Raw genomic sequence first — 20,543 nt, forward strand, 5'->3', positions numbered from 1 at the left:
TTTATTTGTTTTAAATATTAAATTAAATATTTATTTTTTACTTATTTTATGATATTAAAAATTATTTTTATATAAAAAATTATGTTAATATTTATTTATATTATATTAAATAATTATTTTAATTTTATTTTTTTTTATTTTAAGAACAAAATCTTACAAATAAATACGCCCAATAATTTGATCAAAGATCATTAACGACAATCGTATTACCTTGGTTGAGTTAGGCCAATCAAATGAGTCCACGTGGTGATCATGGAATCGCGGGTGACCACCTCACCACAATTTCTCTCTCCCCTATCCGCTAGCTTCATTTTTCCGACTTCCCTGCAGAGTGCACACTGCACACCCTACATCCGGTGTCTACAGTTACTCTCCGTCCAGTTACTGCAGTTCCTTCTTCACCCTTCTTTCCACGCTTAAAATGATGGCGTGCTTCACTGTCTGACGAAACAAAGCCTCTGGAGAAGAAGATACGCTCGGGAAACAGGGAACGTAGGTATGGAGATCTTGGCTGGAAGAAGCTTGGCCGCTATAGCCGTCACCATATATCCTACAATGTGTTACTCGAAGAGCAAGAGAGTCGGTAATGAGGTGTATTTCCCCGCGAACGGATGCATTTCGAGTGCATCGGCTGGTTTTCGAGTACGGTGCGGCGGTGCGAGTGCTGGGAGCGAGAGCTGCCTGGCTTTGCCTGTGAAGGAAGACTTTGCTGATGAGGAAGACTATGTGAAGGCCGGTGGCTCAGAGATTTTGTTTGTACAAATGCAGCAGCAGAAACGCATGGATCACCAGTCGAAGCTTTCGGATAAGGTAATTTCTGCAGTTTTTTCGATTTTTATCAATTTTGGCCTGGATGATTGCTTGAACGTTTTGCTTGTGTGTGCCTCGGTGCTGGTTACGATATGAACTCATGCATATGTTGAGTGGAAATCTGTACGATCGCTGTATTGATTGGAAGAATGGCTTCTGCACTAAATTGAATTTCTATGTATAGAATAAACTGCATCAGAGTATCAATATTTGGGATCAACTACCGTTTGTCGCGAGTTAACGTAATTTGATTATAGAAGAATGACGAAGGTGTGTGTGAAACTATTCATGCTTTAGGTAATTGTTGAGGGAAGTCACTCATTTGGTTCTCCTTAATGGTAGATTGTAGAGATGGTAGATTCACTAGAAGGTTGCAGCTAGCATCATTTAAGGTTGTAGATATACAGAAGAAGAGGCAACTACTTAAAAAAAATATTGATTAAGTGTAGCTTTATCTAGTAAGGGTCTCCTATTAGAGTAGAGGGAAATAAGCAGAAGGTAGGTTATAGGAGTTCCTGTTAGTAGTAAATCACTACTGTTACTTTCCCCATTAATGATTCTTGTTTGCATGAGCCCTGCCCTAGAATATGAATGCTGATATTTTATTTCGCAATTTAATAAACATAGAATATTAGCAGGGACATTTTCACTAGAAACTGAATATGTAACGGTGCCACTGGTTTTGATATTGATGATTTTGACCCATTTTTAATGTGAAACTGTTCATGGTTCAGTTAACATATAGGTAAGCAAAGCTTGATCTAGCCAAATCAATGGAGTTTTTGACTTAGTTGCATGCATTATAGGAGATACTAGAGGACTAGATCAAAGAGGACAAGAGAAATATTTCGGTTAAAGCTTTATCAAACTTGATAATATATACAAATCCCTCCTGTATTTATAAGGACATCTGTGATCATTATTTCACCTATGTGATTTTCGAAATTAATATTTAACATTTTATTTTTTTCTTAGAAAGAAAATGCCTGAAGTCTTATTCAGAATTCACTATCAATAATTTGAGCCAAGCATTGCAGCAATTTGATGACATGTTTAAAATTTTTTAATGTTCATGGCTGTGGATGTAGTCATTGTCTTGTATATTCTTCCTGAATTTGAAATAATAACTTCACCAGAAATGTGTACCAATAATTGCAGTTGCCGAGAATATTATTAAGTAGCGACCACATACTGGATTTGGTTGTAATTGGTTGTGGACCTGCCGGGCTAGCTCTAGCTGCAGAGTCAGCTAAGCTAGGTTTGCATGTGGGGCTGATTGGCCCTGATCTTCCTTTCACAAATAACTATGGCGTATGGGAGGATGAATTCAAAGGTGCTTGTCTTGATGCAATTTATAATATTTGTTTTTTGTTTTTTGTTAAGTGATTTGGAGTATATATCAGCATGAAAACTTTCAAGTAGTTGCTTGTTTGTTATGAATCTTGAAAGAGATCTCAAAAGTGTAAGAGCTTGATATGTTTTATTAATGGTGCTTCCTCTACTGAATGCTAATTCATGTCAACTAGATGATTTGTCCTGTGATAATGAGAGCCATAATGAAATTGTCAATTGACTGGTTCACACATCTTGATATAAAATATTTCAAACTAGTCAATCCAACCACATTTTTAATTCTTTTAGCCCCCGAGCAGTTGCCTACACAAGTTTGGAGTAAATGGCTGTGCTATCATTTCAGATCTAGGACTCGAGCGCTGCATTGAGCATGTCTGGCGGGACACCATTGTATATCTAGATGAAAGTGACCCTATTTTTATTGGTCGTGCATATGGACGTGTTAGTCGTTATTTGCTCCATGAAGAATTACTTAAGAGGTAGACTCAACCAAAATTGTATGCAAGTGTTGGATTGCTTTCCTATTTGCTATATGTTTTTCTTTATCATACAGCCCACGTTGGTTGACTCGCTGCAACCCACATTGATTTTTCCAGGTGTGTCGAGTCAGGAGTGTCGTATATCAGCACAAAAGTAGAGAGGATTAGTGAAGCTTCTAGTGGCCACAGGGTTGTAGAATGTGAAGGCAATATTGAGATTCACTGCCGGTATACTTGTTAATTCTTTTTTCTTAATCACTGTTACAGAGAAGATGGATCATAGACTTTCTAAAACCCAACTCACAATTACAGGCTCGCAACTGTGGCTTCTGGGGCAGCCTCAGGGAAACTGTTGGAATATGAGGTTGGAGGTCCAAGGGTTTCTGTTCAGACAGCTTATGGAGTTGAGGTTGAGGTAGGAACATACTTAAAGGACATAAGCCTTACACTTGCTGCATTTAGTTGTTGGGTAAACTATATCACATAGCAATATCTTTTATAAAAAAATACACATAATATTTCTTTTATGTTTTAATTATTGTATAGAATATTCTTTTTTTTTTTTTTTATAGCGTGAGAATCCGTAGCCGGCTACCCGAAAGTGCGCTGAGTAAACAGAGAAGTCGCACTGAACGAACCATATGTGGCAAATGACTTGGAGGTGGTCATAAGTCCATCCCCACACCACTAGCCCATCTATTCTTGTATCATCATAAAGTCGGGCATAAAATACTTTTTCTGTCCAAAAGAAATGACGACTAAGAATGACATAGTATGACACTCCTGTTAATAGATGATGTCGAGCGTGGTTCTAGTAGTTTTTTGGGTTTGTTTACTTGGGATTTGATTTTGTATTTTGTATTTTGATTTTTTGTTTTGGTTTTTGATATTAACAATGATTTTGATGTATGTTTTGCTATAATAATAGTGTATTTTCATAAAGTGAAAATGACAGTGTTGCATACAAGATAAAATAAACTAATTTTATTTTTGAATGAAAAAAAGTATTTTATTTAACTAATATACAAGATAATTCTATGTAATAGTAAAATTTAGTTTGTTTGGTTTCGATTTGAGATTGAGGTCTTGATTTGAATTTAAATTTAAATAATATTTTAATATAATATTTTATTAAAAAAAAATTTGAAAATTGTACCTGCTAAACAGCAGTGATTTGAGTTTGAAAACCCAAAACAAATACAAAAATATAATTATGCAACTTGTCCGAGCTTTTATGCCACTATGCTCGGGCACTGTAATGTAAAAATAGAGTAGGTAAAATGTAAAGTGTAATACTATGAAAAATTTATTAAAAAATAAAAAAATAATGAATTAATTAGGAGAAAACAGTGGCAAATTGGTTATTATTTGTTAAAGTATGAGTAATGTAATTGTAAGTAGATAAAGTTGTTTATTATAAATTGATTATACAACGGACAATCAGAAAAAGAAAAACTTGTATAATTATTGTGAACGAAGGGAGTACTATTTTATGAAAAATGCTATGCTTAGTGCTTACATAAAGTTCTAAGTTATCTAATCTTTGCCGCATATAAGCTATATAATCATGTTTGTATCTTGTTTTCAGGTGGAAAACAATCCATATGACCCCAGCTTAATGGTTTTCATGGATTACAGGGATTACACAAAGCATAAAGTTCAAAGTCTCGAAGAACAATACCCAACATTTCTTTATGCTATGCCCGTATCTCCAACAAGAGTCTTCTTTGAGGTTTGATCCAACTATATTAAACACAATTATGCAGGCATGTAATCATCTACTAGTGTTGTTGATGCAACAAGTAAAGCATTACCCATCTCTATGCTCAGCATGACTGTTTTGCAGGAAACCTGTTTAGCGTCGAAAGATGCAATGCCTTTCGACGCATTGAAAAATAAGCTCATGGCAAGGTTGGAGACTATGGGTGTCGGAATTGTAAGAACTTACGAGGAGGTGTGTACTTGTTTAACATTTTGTGAGCATTCATCCCAATTCTTCTATAACCAATATCATGTTGAAACCTTTTCCAGGAGTGGTCATATATCCCTGTTGGTGGATCATTGCCGAGCACCGAGCAACGGAACCTCGCCTTTGGTGCTGCCGCTAGCATGGTCCATCCGGCCACAGGTAAAATCTATCAGATCAAATTTAACATTTTAAGCCCATAGAACAAGATGTTGTTCCCGTTGAGATATTTTATATATTTTAGCTATTTAGTTTATAATTTAGATTAGATTTCTATTATCCATATTTCTTTTGGTTATATCTATTAGATTAGGTTCTACTATTTGAGTTTATTCAGTTTTGCCGCTAATTAATATGCAATTACGAAATTCTACAAATGTAACATGGCATCTCTTGTCAAATTTATTTTTCAATTTCAATAAAGTTTATATTCGCTCTTTGATCATTTGTCCACATTTCGACTTTAACTACATTGAGATGATTGTTTTCGACTATAACTTCGTTCGGAGCAAACTCTGTTTCTAAATCATTAGTTTTGTTTTTGACTTTAGCTTTATTATTATCATTGAAAAATGCTTTTGACTCTGACTCATGGATGATCTTGGATATGTCATTTTCAATCTATCTTAGCAAACTCAAGTTTCTACGACATTACTTGAGTTTGAAGTAATGTTAAATAGTCTAAATATTTAGTTTATAATTTAATTAGATTCTACTATGGGTTGTCAATATTCGATTATATACGTTAGGTTATTAATAATAATAAAGGTTCAGTTATTCTACCCACAATATATTGTGCAATTTCTATATCGACCAATCAACTTCCGACATGTGTATTTAAAATTTTTATTTCATTATTTTTGTTTTAAAAATACACATGGCAGAAGGTGATTAGTCGGTATAGAACTAAAATGATGCAAAATGTAACAATTCCATTGGAAATTTCATGTAACAGGCTATTCAGTTGTTAGATCATTGTCGGAGGCTCCAAAATACGCATCTGTAATCGCGAACATTTTAAAACAGTCCAATGCTAAAAGCCCCACATCCGCCTCAAGAATTTCTCAGAACATCTCCTTGCAAGGTAACACATGTCATACCTTTTTCTTCTAAAAGCATTATCTCTTCAAAAAATCTAATGGAGCGGTTAATGCAGCCTGGAACGCGCTATGGCCACAAGAAAGAAAACGGCAACGAGCATTTTTCCTCTTCGGATTAGCTCTCATACTGCAGCTGGATACTGAGGGCATTCGAACATTCTTCCGCTCATTCTTTCGCCTGCCAAAATGGTAATATTAGGACAGCATCACCATTTCATCGAATTAGGCGAAAACAAATTTGAACTCTTGTTGTTTATTTCGAGTCGAGTTTTTTAAGGTAACCGAGTTCGCCGTTGATCTGAGTGACAGGATGTCGCAGGGATTCCTCGGCTCGACTCTTTCGTCGGCGGACCTGGTGCTGTTTGCGGTGTACATGTTTGTGATAGCACCAAATGACATGAGAAAACGGCTCATCAACCATCTGATATCCGACCCTACAGGTGCTATTATGGTAAAGACTTATCTTGCTATATGAATTTTACCTCTAATACTTAGTATAGATGTTTGTTAACTGCTTAATAATTTTCAGTGTACAGACTATAAGAACTTCGTTATGATGCTAATTGTTATGCAGCAATTTCCAGAAATTATATATATATATATGTGTATGTGTATATATTTGGTTTTTATGTAAATTTGTTTTTGTGTTTTTTTTTTTTTTTTGGTTTGGTTTGGAAAGATTTAATTTAAGTTTTATATTTAAATAATGTTTTGAAGGGATCAAATTATTCTACTGTCCCATCCCTCAATATATAGTGTTCTTGCAATACCGATCAATCATATTCTGCCATTTGGCTGAAGATGATTGGTCTTGAGAGGTTTAGGGTTTAGGATTTGTAAGAAAAAAAATATAATTTTTTAATAAGTTATTTTGTAAGGAAAAAAATATAATTTTTTTTTAAAATACAAAATTCAAATAGTAAAATTTAGGATTTGTTTATAGATCATGATGAATTTATTTTTTATACATATTATTTTATCTTTATTGTTATGCGTATGTTATACTATTTCTATCAGGCGAAAATTGGTTCAGTTTCTTTATGTTACACAAGTTTAAGAAATTTTAGTTTATATAATTAATTAATTTAATTAGTTAATGTAATATTAGTAATAAAATAAAAATATTTTATTTTAAAATTTTATTATATTAATTGTATAAAATTACGATAATTTAAGAACTTTTAGTTTGTAATAAAATAAAAATATTTTATTTAAAAGATTATTATATTAATTGTAAACTATCCATATATAATGAGAGAAAATAAATAAATTCATTTTAATATAATTATCGAGTTACACACCAGGCCAAAATAAATATAAACTATCGTGTCTGAGCCCGGGTTCGAACCGGGGACCTCTAGTGTGTGAGACTAGCGTGATAACCAACTACACCACCCAGACTCATATAGTACACATATTACTTGAAAAGATTAATAATTTTTACTCTTATTTGTTGAAAGTAATAAATAAATTTTATTTTTTATTTTTGTAAAAGTTTAAAAATAAAATTCAAAATCAAATCTAATTATTAATTATTTTTTAATAGTAAAATATCAAATCAAACATTTTTTTTAATGGTATGTCAGAAATTATTTTAAAATTTTTATATCATATCAAATAATTAAAAAATGAAAAGTATTTCGGAAGGATTAGTATATTCTATGTTGTATTTTGTCTAATATTTTTGTTTAGAATCTCATTATTGTAAAATACTTAAGGGTGTGTTTGTTTGGGGATTGGATTTTAAATACATTATTCATCCCATTTTTTTTTCCCAAAATATCAAATTAAACATCTATTTTTTTATTTTTTATATTATACGAAAATTAATTTTATATTCAAAACATCACATCAACACTTATTTATATCACATCATACAACTATTCAAATCTCAATTCAAAATCCTAACTCCTGAACAAACACACCGATAAAATAAAATAGCCATTGACTTTTATTGTTTTTTTTTTTTTTCTCCAATATAATTAAAGAAGTCCTATCATTTTTGGGGTCCAAAAATTAATGCAAGAAGTTGAGAGTGGAAGCGAGGGGATGTGATGATGAGAATCTATAAGGAGTAATAAAAGAGGGGCATCAAAGTTCCAAGTATTTAATCAGTTCGATTTTTACTTATGATCAAGTCAAATCAATATATTCAATAAAAATATATAGCATATGTATAATATCACATAGTAATACAATATTATATGATCTGTGCAACACATGTTTTTATAGGACGCATTATAAAATGTACTGTATAAAAACATGTGCAGACTGCTTTTATTATATATACTTTATTCCTCATTCAATTGTCTGCTTATTTGATTAGGCACGGATTTTAAGAAAAATAGATAATAATAGAAATTTTTATTTATTTTTTTGGTAAAAAAAAAGTGGTATTTTTTTATTAAAAAATGAAACGGGAATAAATTTAGATGACAACCAAAAAATGAAAGTGAGAATAGATTTGAATGATGAAGGGAGTATTAATTAGAGTTAAATTGAAAAACTTGAATTTATATAGATTTTAATGATGGAGATTACATGAATTTCATGAGGTTTATACTAGGAATTACAAGGTGATTTAATGGCCTACGTGAATGTTCATGTAATGTAATTGCTGCCTAATATTCTAAATGTGAAAATGATACTCCCTCCGTCCCACATTTTATGTCCATATTGCCGTTTTTGTCCGTCCCACGTACCATATCACTTTTTTTTTGAGAAAGATAATTATTTTTACTAATACATTATTAATTATCTACTAATTACACCCCTCATAAAATACCGTATCTACAATGTAGCAGACACGGTACGTGGGATGGGACGGAGAAAGTAAAAACCAAGGTATTATAAGGTGAGAGAGAGATTTAGGGTGTGTTTGTTTGAAGGATTTTGGTGGATTTCCACTATTCATCTAATTTTTTCCCCCAAAAACATCAAATCAAACACCTATTTTTCATTTTTTATATTATACTAAAAATTAATTTTACATTCAAAACATCACATCAAACCCTATTTATATCACATCATACAACTATTCAAATTCAAAATTTTTACTATTCAAATCCCAACTCAAAATCCAAACCCCCAAACAAACACACCCTTAATGAAATAATTTAATGATAATATATAAATAATATAAAAATAATAAATATGTGCAACATTATTATTATTATTATTTTATTTATTTTATGTTTTGTTTCTTCCATGTTATTTTTGTGCTTATGTTCATTTTTAGGTCTTCTTGTTCTTGTATCTCTTTTATCATCTTAAGCTCATGCAATCTAGGTGTGTTTTCTTTTTTTTTTTATTTTTTTATACGTTTTTTTTTAAAATATTAATATAACATATATTTATTATTTTTATATTATATATATATATATTTTTCTATACATCAGGTAAAAAAAAAAAAAAAACTCTGTGTGGGGACCACAGACGACATCTACACCGTCCAATTTCTCACAGTATACAACCTCAGTCAACCTTGCCGGCGTTTTGAATCTCTCTTCAAATATGAAAACAGGTAATACATACATATCACTAAATACCATCGGCGATGGAGGCCGGCGGCCGCGAAACAGTTATGACTACGGTGGCGGTGGCGGTGAGAAGCGCCTACGGGAGAGGAAGCCGAAGGGCAGTGCGTTGGGCAGTGGAGAATTTGATGCACAAGGCCGATCGTCTGGTTTTGGTTCACGTTATGCCCACCATCACCTCTGTTCCTACTCCGTGTATGTGTAGATTTCTGACTATTGGTTCTGTAATTGGAGTTTGGCTAGGGTTTGAGAGGGAATTGACCTATATTTATATATTGTTGGCGGTTTTAATTTCATGTGTTGCTTGTGATTTTTGTTTCTGTTCGTCTCCTTGAATTCTGAGTGTATATGTGTTTTATAGCGCGTTAGAGCTCGAATAATCGAATGTTTCTGATCAGGTTTGGAAATTAATGGCGGAATCGTTAGCGATTTGCTGTGGATTTTTTGATGGGAAGCTGTTATAACAGTAAAATGTTTCATTAGAAATGATATTAAAAGATGCTTAGTTTTAGGGAATTACTGAAATGTTGCCTCAGATAACATCACAGAATCATAAACTGAACGCTGCCTGCTTGAGCTTCATTTTCATGAACTTTGATGCTTGAATTTTTTAAGGTTATCTAATTGATAAGATGTTTTGGACCTCGTGGTTACAATTTTGATGTTAATGATTTCCTCCCTCGTTATTACTATGCCAATTAATCGAATATAGGAACATGATCTTAGTGTTTTATTCCATATTCGTTTCTTTCGTCTTCCAGAAGGCTATAAGGCAAAAAGATATATGAAAGAATGTGCTTTTATCTCCCGGTGACTTGAACGTAATTTGTGCTCATTGAATTGAGTATATTTATCTGCTACCGATACATTATTTTGATGCTTGTTGCTTTCTCATATAATTTCGGGAATTCTTATTAATCCTAAGGCTCAGAAATGAAAATTGTATGCTTTCAGTGTATGTAATGTGTGTTCTTTTTTTTGTTTTTGTGAATGTTGGAGTTAACAGCAGGCAGCAGTATTTCCATCAAGGCATTAGATTCAAGTGTGGTGGAAATGTATATGCAAGAAATGAGGGCAAAAATTGAAGAAACTTTTCTTACTTATAAGTTGATGTATACAACCATTTCGGTGAGGGGTGCTTTCTGTCCGATGTTGTGTTAGTTTACCTAAGTTCATTCATCTCATGTGTGGAAAAACTGTAGGTCGAAACTTTGATACTGGAAGGAGACAATCCTGCATTTGCACTTATAAGGTATATCTCTGATTCAAGAGTTGCAAGTTTGGTCCTGGGCTCGTCATCCTCGAACTACTTTGCCAGGTAAATCCATGCCAGCTTACTTGTATGTTCCTCACTGCAACTGTCTTTTTTCTTGTAAATATTCTATTTTGCGCATTAGTACTTTTTGGTATTTATTTGTCTTGATGAAGCCTCTAATTAATTTAATTTAATAGGAAACCTGATAATTCGGATGTTTCATCAATTGTTCTCAAGTTTGCTCCTCACACCAGCAAAGTTTTTGTGGTATCCGCAAAGAATTGCATAACGAATTCTTTGAACCTTGGGGATACTGGTACGTTATTATTTTGTTTTGAGTACACTTTGACTAGAATTTTCAATGTCAACTGATCTGAGTTTGCATTTCCTCAGAGCGGCTGCATGAACCTAAAGTATTCAGTGAACAAGAGTACAGTATTTCTTCGTCATCCACTAAGTCCAACAACGACAATAATCTCTCATCTCTTAGTTCCTCACATTCTCAAGCCCAAACAGCAGAATTTTCCTCAAGAAATTCAGTTGGGGCTCAGGAAACCGATCATCAAGTTTTAGAAGATAATAAGACCTCAATAAACAATGAAGAAGTTCAATCTGTTTGTTCGACCAAAGCTGAGCAGGTAATTGCAGGGAAGCTTTACAACAATAAACCCTTGTTTCATGGACAGTATGTTCAATTCAAGAACAAACACCTGAAATTTCCAAATTCCTTCTTGTCAACATTTGCACTTGACATTTAAATGATCGACGAAGAAGTGTGCTGTCCTCTGTTTTGCAGATAGATGTAAAGGCTGAAGTAGAAAACCTACGCCTAGAATTGGAAGCCACCTTGTCTCTTTACAATCAAGCTTGTGAAGACCTTGTACGAACACAAACCCAGGTATGAGTTCAAATACTTCACTATCGATAAAAAATATAGATTTTATGTATTTTTAACTGAAATGGGTGTATACTACTAGATGTTACTCTATATCTTTTCTGTATGTCTTTCTTGAAGAGGAAATTTAATGCTTAATCCCAATGAGAAACTTGACTTTATAATTTTAACATCCTCTGAAATTTGGATTTTGTGTTGGCATTAGAATTAATATTTAGTATTAAAACCAACATATAACGTCGATTAAAAAAAGGGAAGAAATCAGGATTGAAGCTTTATGTTTCAGGTTGACTCACTTTCTTCAGAATCTATACGAAAAGCACAGATACTGAATGCTGCGCAGGAAAGAGAACAAAATCTAAGGGATATGGCGGCTGCTGCTAAACAAAAATATCTGGAAGCTGAGGGGGAGGTTGAGAGGGCCAAAAAACTTCTAGCTGCTGAGACATACATAAGGCAGATATCAGAACTTGACGCCCTTAAAGAATCAGTAGAGAAAAAGAGAATAGTTGATGAATTATTTTCGAGTGATCGAAGATACAGAAGGTACACCAGAGATGACATAGAGACAGCAACTAATTTTTTTGCTGACAGTAAAATGATCGGCGAAGGAGCATATGGTAAAGTTTACAAGTGCAGACTTGACCATACTTTGGTTGCTGTCAAAGTTATGCGACCCGAAGCATCCGACAAAAAGGAGGAATTTTTAAGAGAGGTTCGGATAAGATTTTAGAACATGCCCGATCTAATGGATGTGCTGTTCGATTGACTTCTTTATTTCTACTTTCTATTGTTTCAATCATTATATCAATATACATATCGATCTTATTCTGCGGATTTGCTAACTCGGCGATTGATATGCAGGTAGAAGTTCTTAGCCAGTTACGGCACCCTCATATTGTTTTATTGGTCGGCGCTTGTCCGGAAAGCGGTTGTCTTGTTTACGAGTATATGGAAAACGGAAGTCTAGAAGACTACATCCTAAACAGCCGACGCAGGCCTCTTCCATGGACTGTTAGATTCCGGATAGCTTTCGAAGTGGCTTGTGGACTTGCTTTTCTTCATCATTCAAAGCCAGAGCCCATAGTTCATCGTGATCTCAAACCAGGAAACGTTTTGTTAGACAAGTATCACGTGAGCAAAATCGGGGATGTGGGTCTCGCAAAAATGATTCACGACGTGGTGCCGGATAGCATCACAGAATATCGGGACTCTATTATCGCTGGCACCCTGTTCTACATGGATCCCGAGTATCAAAGAACTGGTACTCTTCGTCCCAAATCTGATCTTTATTCTTTCGGAGTTATAATCCTGCAATTGTTGGCGGCTCGTCATCCGAATGGGCTTATAATAAAGTTCGAAAAAGCCATAAAGAACGGCACCTTTTCCAATCTTCTCGACACCTCGATACGCAATTGGCCGCTGGCTGAAGCAGAAGAGCTAGCACAAGTTGCTCTTAAGTGCTGCAAGCTTAGATGCAGAGATCGGCCGGACCTTGACACCGAAGTGTTGCCGATTTTGAAGAGACTTTCTGAATTCGCCGATTCTTGCAGCTTGACTTCAAGAATACGTACTCAGGCACCCCAACACTTTTACTGCCCAATCCTTCAGGTAAAAAAATCTCAAACATGTACAGGTGTGTTTTGGTTTGAAAGAATATTTTTTTATGTGAGTTATATGAAATTGCATAAATAATATAAAAATAATAAGTTTGTGTAGTATATTAATCTTGGGTAGAAAGAACAAAGTCTAGATTTTGACAAATTTGTTTATAATGCACCTTTAGTTTGAAATTCCGAACTATTCTCTTTTGTGATTTAGAAATTACATGAGATATTTTCGTGTTTTCGAGAACGTTATACAATTTTTAAAAGATTTTGTGCAATATTTTTAAAACTACAAGAAGTATCATGCAATTTCTAAATCATATAGTAGAGACTTTCTACACGTGTACATTTTCACAGCTTACATATGTTACTCGTCGTGTAAATGCAGGAAGTAATGGAGAATCCTTATGTAGCAGGTGATGGATTTACGTACGAACGCGATGCAATAAAAGCATGGATCGAAAGGCAGGATGTGTCGCCAGTCACGAAACAGAGACTACCACACAAGATGCTCACACCAAACCACGTGCTGCGTTCCGCTATCCTAGAATGGCAGTCGATGAGGTAAGAATTTAGCTGAAATCGGGTGAAAAGAACACACAGACACATATGTGCGCATTCTTAAACTTGCTTGGTCTTGTAGTTGCGACTGAACCGAATCGATTAGAGTTGTGTACTCGAACGCTGTTCTAATCGACTCGGCGTCGTGGCTGCAAGTGTATTATAATCTTTACGTCGCCTTAACTTGTGTATCATTTATATAGCATAAGTGAAAATTCTCTTCAGTTCGAAAGGATTAAGGATGTTTGTTGAAATCAGGGAATCTGCTTCTGTTGTCTATTTATCACTTTTGGCGTTATTAAGATTGTTGAAAGCAGCAAACACGTGTTTTTAGAGTTCTTCTTTTGTGTTCTACAAAAGTCGGTTTTTTTTTTTTTTTTTTTTACATCAATTCTCAATATAAATATAATACTAAGTCTGTTCAATATAAATATAATACTCCATCCGTGCCGGTGCAAAGTTGTCGTTTACTTTTTATACATAAATTTTTTAATATTAGTATTATAATAGGTTATTATGTGATATAGTGTAAATTGTAAGGATATTTATTATGTCAAGTAGGTAGTACTGTTACTTAAAAAAATGATATTTATTATGTCAAGTAGGTAGTACTGTTACTTAAAAAAAATATTAATACTGACGAAAATAGAAAATGACAAACTTGAATACTAAGTCTATTCAACAACAAGAGTTACCTTTTTCTCTTTTTTTTTTATGAGTGAGTTTCAAAACATAGTACTCCCCTCCGTCTCAAACACTGTGCAATATTTTCTTTTTAAGATAAAAAGAAAATATATATATATATATTTCTCTCCGTACTTGGGACGGAGGGAGTACAAATTAAGATAAAAAGACAAATATTATCTTATAATACAATAATAATTAATAATATTTTTAATATTAATTACAATAATACAAAAATATATATAAATGTAAACGGAAAGAATATTTATATTCTATTCAATCTAAAATACTATTTATTATATTATTTTCTCCATACCTTACACATAATTAACGACAATTACTTTTTCTTATATGAATGAAATAAATTAACTCTAAAACAAATTATTCTAGTATATTAATTGTATAGGTATACTGTATACAATTTATTAAAATCATGAATAAATTTACGGGTTTGGAGGTTTGTATATTTTTTATTTTTTATTTTTTATTTTTTTTGACTAAATTTTGAATAATTATTTGATGTGTTATATATTAAATATTGATGTAATCTTTTAAACATAAAATTATATTTTACTATAATATATTACAAAATAAAAAAATATAAATTTAATTTAATATGTTTACTTCTTCTATTTATTCCATTTTTTATCAATAATATTTAAATTTAATATTAAGTGTACCTTTTGTTATTTTTTATATTTGAAAATAAAAATAATATTAGACGACCAAAAAACTCATTTTTTGGAGTGTAAAATAAAGAATAAAAAATAAATTTAAATGGCATCGGTTGAATAGGTAATACAGAAGTAAATTGAGGGTGTGCTTCTATTATATTTTATAAAAATTTCAGTATTCATCAATTTTTTTTTCAAAATTATTAAATCAATTTATTTATTTTTTATTATACTAAAAAAAATTTATTTAACATTCAAAATATCAAATTAATATATATTTATATCACATTATATTATTATTTTAATTCAATTTTTTTACTATTTAGATTCTAAAATCAAAATTCAAACCTCGAACAAATACATCCCCAAAGTAAAAACAAACAAAATGTTTTTTTCTCGAATAGTACTCCCTCCGTCCCATAACTATGTATCCATTTATTTTTTGTACGAAGTTTTAGAAATATTAGTATTATATTAGGACGTAGTAGAAATAAAGTAGAAATGACTAAAATAACTTTATTAGTACGGTGTGATACAAAGATAATGACATTTGTGTCATATATTGTAAATTGTAAGGTATTTATAATGTTAGGTAGATAATACAATTAGTAAAAAAAAATAGATGTTTTGTTATGAAACATACTAAAATTAAAAAAATAGATATTTTGTTATGAAACATACTAAAATTGAAAAAATAGATACTTTGTTACGGGATAAAGACAGTATTTGTCTATAGATATTGTAGTATAAAGTCAACCCGTACGTGTGGCTGGTACTTATTGATTAAAAAACGTGTCAAGAATTAAAGAACGTTTTTTTATCATACAATTGGAAATATTCATATTAAAAACGTGCAGTAAATATAGATTTGACGTTGAATCTGTTAATCATTTATTCATCACAAGTAAGTCATCGTCGTCATTATTATAATATTTCATTCGTCCAATAATAAACTATCCATTTTTTTCATTTTAATATGTTACGTAACAAAGTATTCATTTACTTTGTTAGTAATTGTATTATCTATATCTAACGTTACAAATATCTTTACAATTTACAATATATTACACAAATATCATCATTTTTATATCACACAATATTAATAAAATTATTTTAATCATTTCTATTTTATTATAGATCTCAATATAATACTAATAAATCTAAAACTTCGTCAAAAAAACAAATGGAAATATGAGAGGGAGGGAGCAGTAATTATTGCACCAACATTTTTATCTAATCATTTTTAAAATTATTTTTATAATTTTTTAAAAAAAACAATTAAATTAATTAATATGATTATAGTATAAGGCTAGGAAGCACGTTTTATCCCCAACAGTAAAATCGTTATTTATCTCGACATAAATTTGTAACACGTTTTCAGAACCGAGTGTGATATAATAATAAATAAATACACTCTCACGCCCCCACTCTGGAATTCAAATATATATATACATTAACTAATTACGTTTGACTAATCTCTGATGGAGTGTAAGTATAGCCATTTGACGTAATAAATATAAATAAATAAATAACTGTAATAGTATATTTGAATTTCATATTAATTATAAAAATAGTAATCCCACTCACTATATTCTATATATATATGACTATGAGAGTGACATAGATACTAAAATCAATTAATCATTTTTATTTTTAAATAAATTTGTTTCGTATTTTTTTTTCTTTTTGTCGTCTGACCAAATTAGCCTTGTTTTTTTTTTTTTTAAAAAGTAATAATTAACAATCAATTATTTAAGCTACAATCTGGGAGTATATTAAATATTTATTTGTCAGATAAAGATTATACTATTATTTAAATTATCATTTGTTCCAAATATATGTATATATATATATAATATCCAACACTTTTTATTTATTTATTTAAAATGTAGCATCTAGTACTACAATTTGATACTATAATAAATAAAATAAAGAAGTCGTAACAACGGTATATTTATTATTGACGAAACTTCAATTGACATTCCTCCCGTCCGTACTTCCTCCAATTCCCAAAACGTGCGTATAAAAACCCTAACCGCGTAATTCAAAATTCTTCAGTCTCCAAAACGTCGTCGTTTTTCCATGGGCCCCACCGCCAACGGAACCTTCCTCCCCGACGCGTCCCTCCCCCACGCGCAGCTCCCACCCCCACCCCCCACCCCACATATATATATACCATTCACTCCCCCACTCCTCCCCTCCCCACTCATTCACTCCCTCCTCTCCACCACGGCCTCCTCCCTCCCCCGCCCTCCGCCGTCGCCGCTCTTCCATGGAAATCTCCCCCTTCCCCTTCTCCGACGACTGCTCCGCCTTCTTCTCACTCGTCCAGGACTTCACTCCGCCGGAAATGGCGTCGCCGCCCAAGCGCCCGAGGACCGCGCTCCTCGAAGATGACGATTCGTCGTTTCAGGAACTGATGAACAAGCTTCTCGCCTTCGACAATCCGCCGGAGCTAAAAACCACCGCCAATTCCAATCCTCCTCCACCTCCTCCGCCGCCGTCAATTTCGCCGGAATCTAACAGCAATCGGATCTCCACCGACTTCGGCGACATCGATTACCTCGATTTCACCGCCGGTTACCCTAATTTAATCGATTCCAGCATTTCCCCCAAATTGAAGCGCCCTCGCTCCAACTCCGACTTCGCCGGCGCCGTCTCCGACGACTCCGGCAACCTCCCGCCACGCCGCCTCTGGGTAAAGTCCCGATCGAACGCCTGGTGGGAGCAAATCAATAGCCCTAATTTCCCCGACGCCGACTTCCGGCGCGCCTTCCGAATGAGCCGCGCCACATTTGACATGATCTGCAACGAGCTCGAATCCGTCATCACCAAAAAGGACACGATGCTCCGCACCGCCATCCCCGTCCGGCAGCGGGCCGCCGTCTGCATCTGGCGGCTCGCCACCGGCGAAGCCCTCCGGGAAGTCTCCAAACGCTTCGGCTTAGGCATCTCCACCTGCCACAAGCTCGTCCTCGAGGTTTGCTCCGCCATCTGTACCGTCCTAATGCCGAAATTCCTCCGATGGCCGGACGCCGCCCGAACCGCCGCCATAAAAAATGCCTTCGAAGCATCCTCCGGCATCCCCGACGTCGCCGGAGCAATCTACACCACCCACATTCCGATCATCGCCCCGAAGATCAACGTCGCCGTCTACTACAACAAATGGCACACCGATCGAAACCAAAAGACATCGTACTCGGTGACGCTCCAAGGCGTAGTCGACCCGAGCGGTGTCTTTACCGACATTTGCATCGGCTGGCCGGGTTCAATGTCCGACGACCGGGTCCTCGAAAATTCGGCCCTTTACAGCAGGGCAAACAGGGGAGCTCTAATCAACTCGTGGATCGTCGGGGGATCGTCTTACCCGCTGACCGACTGGGTTCTCGCCCCCTACCCGAGCGGGCAGCTCACGTGGGCCCAGCACGCGTTCAACGAGAAAGTCGAGGGGGCCCGAATGGCGGCGAAGGGGGCCTTTTCGCGGCTGAAGGCACGGTGGAGCTGCCTGCAGAAGCGGACAGAGATGAAGCTGAAAGATTTGCCGGTGGTGCTCGCGGCGTGCTGCGTGCTGCACAACGTTTGCGAGTCGAGGGGCGAGGCGTTGAGCCCCGACCTGAAGTTCGAGGTTTTCGACGACGAGGTGGCGCCGGAGGAGAACGTGAAGTCCGTTACGGCGATGCACGCGAGGGACGAGATCGCGCGTAAAGTGTTGCATCACGAATTCGTCGGGACGAATTATTTGTAGCGCTTTTGGGTCGAGGATTTTGCTCGAGATTTTACTGTTTATTTTTATTTTTTTTATATTATAATGAAATTAATTTTATATTTAAAATATTACATTAATCACATAACATTATATTAATATTTTATAACTTATTGCAACGATGTGACGGAATAAAAGTTGATTCTTTCGAACAAATTTAATTTTATATGTAAAAAAAACGAATTTATATGATTAGATCATGCATCTTTTCATCAACTAGCTATTATTGCTCTTTTCTCTCACATTGCATCTTCAGATTACTGGTAAAAAAATTTAAAAGAAGTATAATTAGTAAATAATTAAAAATATATTAATGACAATAATTATTATATAAAAAAAATATTTTTAAATTAAAATTAAAATAATTAATTAGTTTAATTAAAATTTATAAATTTAAAATAAGATTAAACAGTATAATTTTTTCGAACAAGAGAAAAATAACAAAATAAATTAAATAACAAAAATGAAAACATGGACATACTAAATTAGACAAAAGTATATTTTTATTATGATCATATCATCTCATTTTTATGTAAGATGTTTATTTCACTTTTGCTGCCAAGGCATAAAAATTTGACATTTGAATTCATAACCTCAAGATCACAGTCTATTCCTATACCATCATGTTATTTCTAACGACACAACATGTTTTAAGCTGTGGAAATTATTGCCAAAAATATAATAGTAATTCAATATAAAAAATAAAATAGAAAAAGGAAAAAAAGAGAATATTATCAAAACTTTATTGAAAATATTTTTATTTATTTATTAAATATAAATAATAAAATTTTAAACAAATAAATTATTCTATTATAAATATAAATTATACATAAATTTAGTGTAATTAAAAAATAAAAACCAATATAGTTATAGGAGGAATATTTGATATAATTAATATTTGGATAAACTTATCTATTAATATAATATTTTAAATACAAATATTATTTAATTTTTTATGATTTTGATGAAAAGAAAATAAAATGATTAATACTAATAGAGACTGGTTTTAGGACATCCTTATCCATATAAAAGAATTTTTATATATTTTGCTTTTATAAAATTTTTACTTTATTTATCATTTAAATTTATGTCTAATCTCCTCTTTTAGTTGTAATAAAAAATATTATTATTTTATTTTTAGTAAAAAAATTATTTTTTTCTAATTTTTTATTATAAAAAATTTATATTTTAACTCACTTTTTTTAAAAATTCGTATATGATTAAATAAATATAAATTTAGATGACGAGATAATATTTTTTAATAGTATGACTTTTATATACCCAATATTGCAAATGACACGTAGTAAAATAATAAAAAGTGGTGATGCAAACATAGGGACGACGATGCAATTATCCAGAAGTTTGACTGAAAGGGACCTGAGGCCAGGCTCTTGCTAAATCTGGAGTCCAGGACCAGATGGATCCACACTGTTCTATGTGTGGGCCTCTCTCCAATGTACGGTCACGATCGATGTGGTGTACGGGTCCCAGGAATCACCCATCTCTTTCAACCCTTATTTTAATAACCTCATTCATTCAATCTCCACTGTCGCCAAAGTGGAACTCTCTATTCAATCCCCTCAATAAATTAGTAAATTACTATATATTTATATTTTAATTAATTTTTGTTTATTACTTAGATATAGATCCAATGTATCTATTTATTTTTTTATATTAATATTTAAATATTAATTATTATATCAATTATTTATTTTTTATACTAATATTTGAATATTAATTATTATATTAATATAAATCAATAAAAAATGACAAAAGTATTTATATTGGTGTTAATGATATTTATAAAAAAAAATTATACAAATATAATAATATTTTTAATATTAAAAACATTTGCGATCA

The 20,543-nt window shown here is 33.1% G+C and overlaps 3 protein-coding genes and 1 non-coding gene across 6 annotated transcripts; 3 read left to right on the plus strand and 1 right to left on the minus strand.

Moving 5' to 3' along the window:
* The first annotated feature begins 302 nt into the window (after nucleotides 1-302).
* On the plus strand, nucleotides 303-6,337 carry LOC127264138 (lycopene epsilon cyclase, chloroplastic). Of its 2 annotated transcripts, none has more exons than XM_051293546.1 (11): nucleotides 303-810; nucleotides 1,969-2,143; nucleotides 2,507-2,642; nucleotides 2,760-2,870; nucleotides 2,955-3,057; nucleotides 4,231-4,374; nucleotides 4,489-4,596; nucleotides 4,674-4,770; nucleotides 5,564-5,692; nucleotides 5,765-5,897; nucleotides 6,018-6,337. In XM_051293546.1, exons 1-11 carry the CDS (start codon nucleotides 499-501, stop codon nucleotides 6,181-6,183), a joined length of 1,614 nt encoding a protein of 537 aa, XP_051149503.1. In that variant the 5' UTR covers nucleotides 303-498; the 3' UTR covers nucleotides 6,184-6,337. The 2 variants fall into 2 exon arrangements, with proteins under 2 accessions (XP_051149503.1, XP_051149504.1); XM_051293547.1 differs by having other exon boundaries at nucleotides 6,028-6,337.
* Nucleotides 6,338-7,035: 698 nt separating this feature from the next.
* TRNAV-CAC (transfer RNA valine (anticodon CAC)) lies at nucleotides 7,036-7,109 on the minus strand. Its single transcript has one exon. It is a non-coding gene; the product is annotated as a tRNA-Val (tRNA).
* Nucleotides 7,110-9,214: 2,105 nt separating this feature from the next.
* On the plus strand, nucleotides 9,215-13,816 carry LOC127263836 (U-box domain-containing protein 34). 2 transcript variants are annotated; one of them, XM_051293083.1, is made up of 9 exons: nucleotides 9,215-9,439; nucleotides 10,251-10,372; nucleotides 10,447-10,562; nucleotides 10,697-10,815; nucleotides 10,893-11,137; nucleotides 11,296-11,397; nucleotides 11,681-12,109; nucleotides 12,259-13,005; nucleotides 13,418-13,816. In XM_051293083.1, exons 1-9 carry the CDS (start codon nucleotides 9,265-9,267, stop codon nucleotides 13,448-13,450), a joined length of 2,088 nt encoding a protein of 695 aa, XP_051149040.1. In that variant the 5' UTR covers nucleotides 9,215-9,264; the 3' UTR covers nucleotides 13,451-13,816. The 2 variants fall into 2 exon arrangements, with proteins under 2 accessions (XP_051149040.1, XP_051149039.1); XM_051293082.1 differs by having other exon boundaries at nucleotides 9,217-9,439; nucleotides 13,390-13,816.
* A 3,301-nt stretch (nucleotides 13,817-17,117) lies between these two features.
* On the plus strand, nucleotides 17,118-18,805 carry LOC127264220 (protein ANTAGONIST OF LIKE HETEROCHROMATIN PROTEIN 1-like). The gene has a single exon (XM_051293679.1). It carries the CDS (start codon nucleotides 17,193-17,195, stop codon nucleotides 18,663-18,665), a length of 1,473 nt encoding a protein of 490 aa, XP_051149636.1. The 5' UTR covers nucleotides 17,118-17,192; the 3' UTR covers nucleotides 18,666-18,805.
* Nucleotides 18,806-20,543: the final 1,738 nt, after the last annotated feature.

The sequence above is a fragment of the Andrographis paniculata genome, unplaced genomic scaffold (genome assembly GCF_009805555.1).
Source record: "Andrographis paniculata isolate CXL003 unplaced genomic scaffold, ASM980555v1 Contig69END, whole genome shotgun sequence".
Taxonomy (NCBI): Eukaryota; Viridiplantae; Streptophyta; class Magnoliopsida; order Lamiales; family Acanthaceae; genus Andrographis; species Andrographis paniculata.

What these genes read in the sequence shown, in the direction of transcription:
- LOC127264138 (XM_051293546.1), top strand. Translation starts at nt 499, where the DNA reads ATGGAGATCTTGGCTGGAAGAAGCTTGGCCGCTATAGCCGTCACCATA. An exon ending in TTGTAAGAACTTACGAGGAG is followed by an intron (nt 4,597 to 4,673) that starts GTGTGTACTTGT and finishes AACCTTTTCCAG; the next exon opens with GAGTGGTCATATATCCCTGT. An exon ending in TCAGAACATCTCCTTGCAAG is followed by an intron (nt 5,693 to 5,764) that starts GTAACACATGTC and finishes CGGTTAATGCAG; the next exon opens with CCTGGAACGCGCTATGGCCA.
- LOC127263836 (XM_051293082.1), top strand. Translation starts at nt 9,265, where the DNA reads ATGGAGGCCGGCGGCCGCGAAACAGTTATGACTACGGTGGCGGTGGCG. An exon ending in GTTCGACCAAAGCTGAGCAG is followed by an intron (nt 11,138 to 11,295) that starts GTAATTGCAGGG and finishes TCTGTTTTGCAG; the next exon opens with ATAGATGTAAAGGCTGAAGT. An exon ending in AGGAGGAATTTTTAAGAGAG is followed by an intron (nt 12,110 to 12,258) that starts GTTCGGATAAGA and finishes ATTGATATGCAG; the next exon opens with GTAGAAGTTCTTAGCCAGTT.
- LOC127264220 (XM_051293679.1), top strand. Translation starts at nt 17,193, where the DNA reads ATGGAAATCTCCCCCTTCCCCTTCTCCGACGACTGCTCCGCCTTCTTC.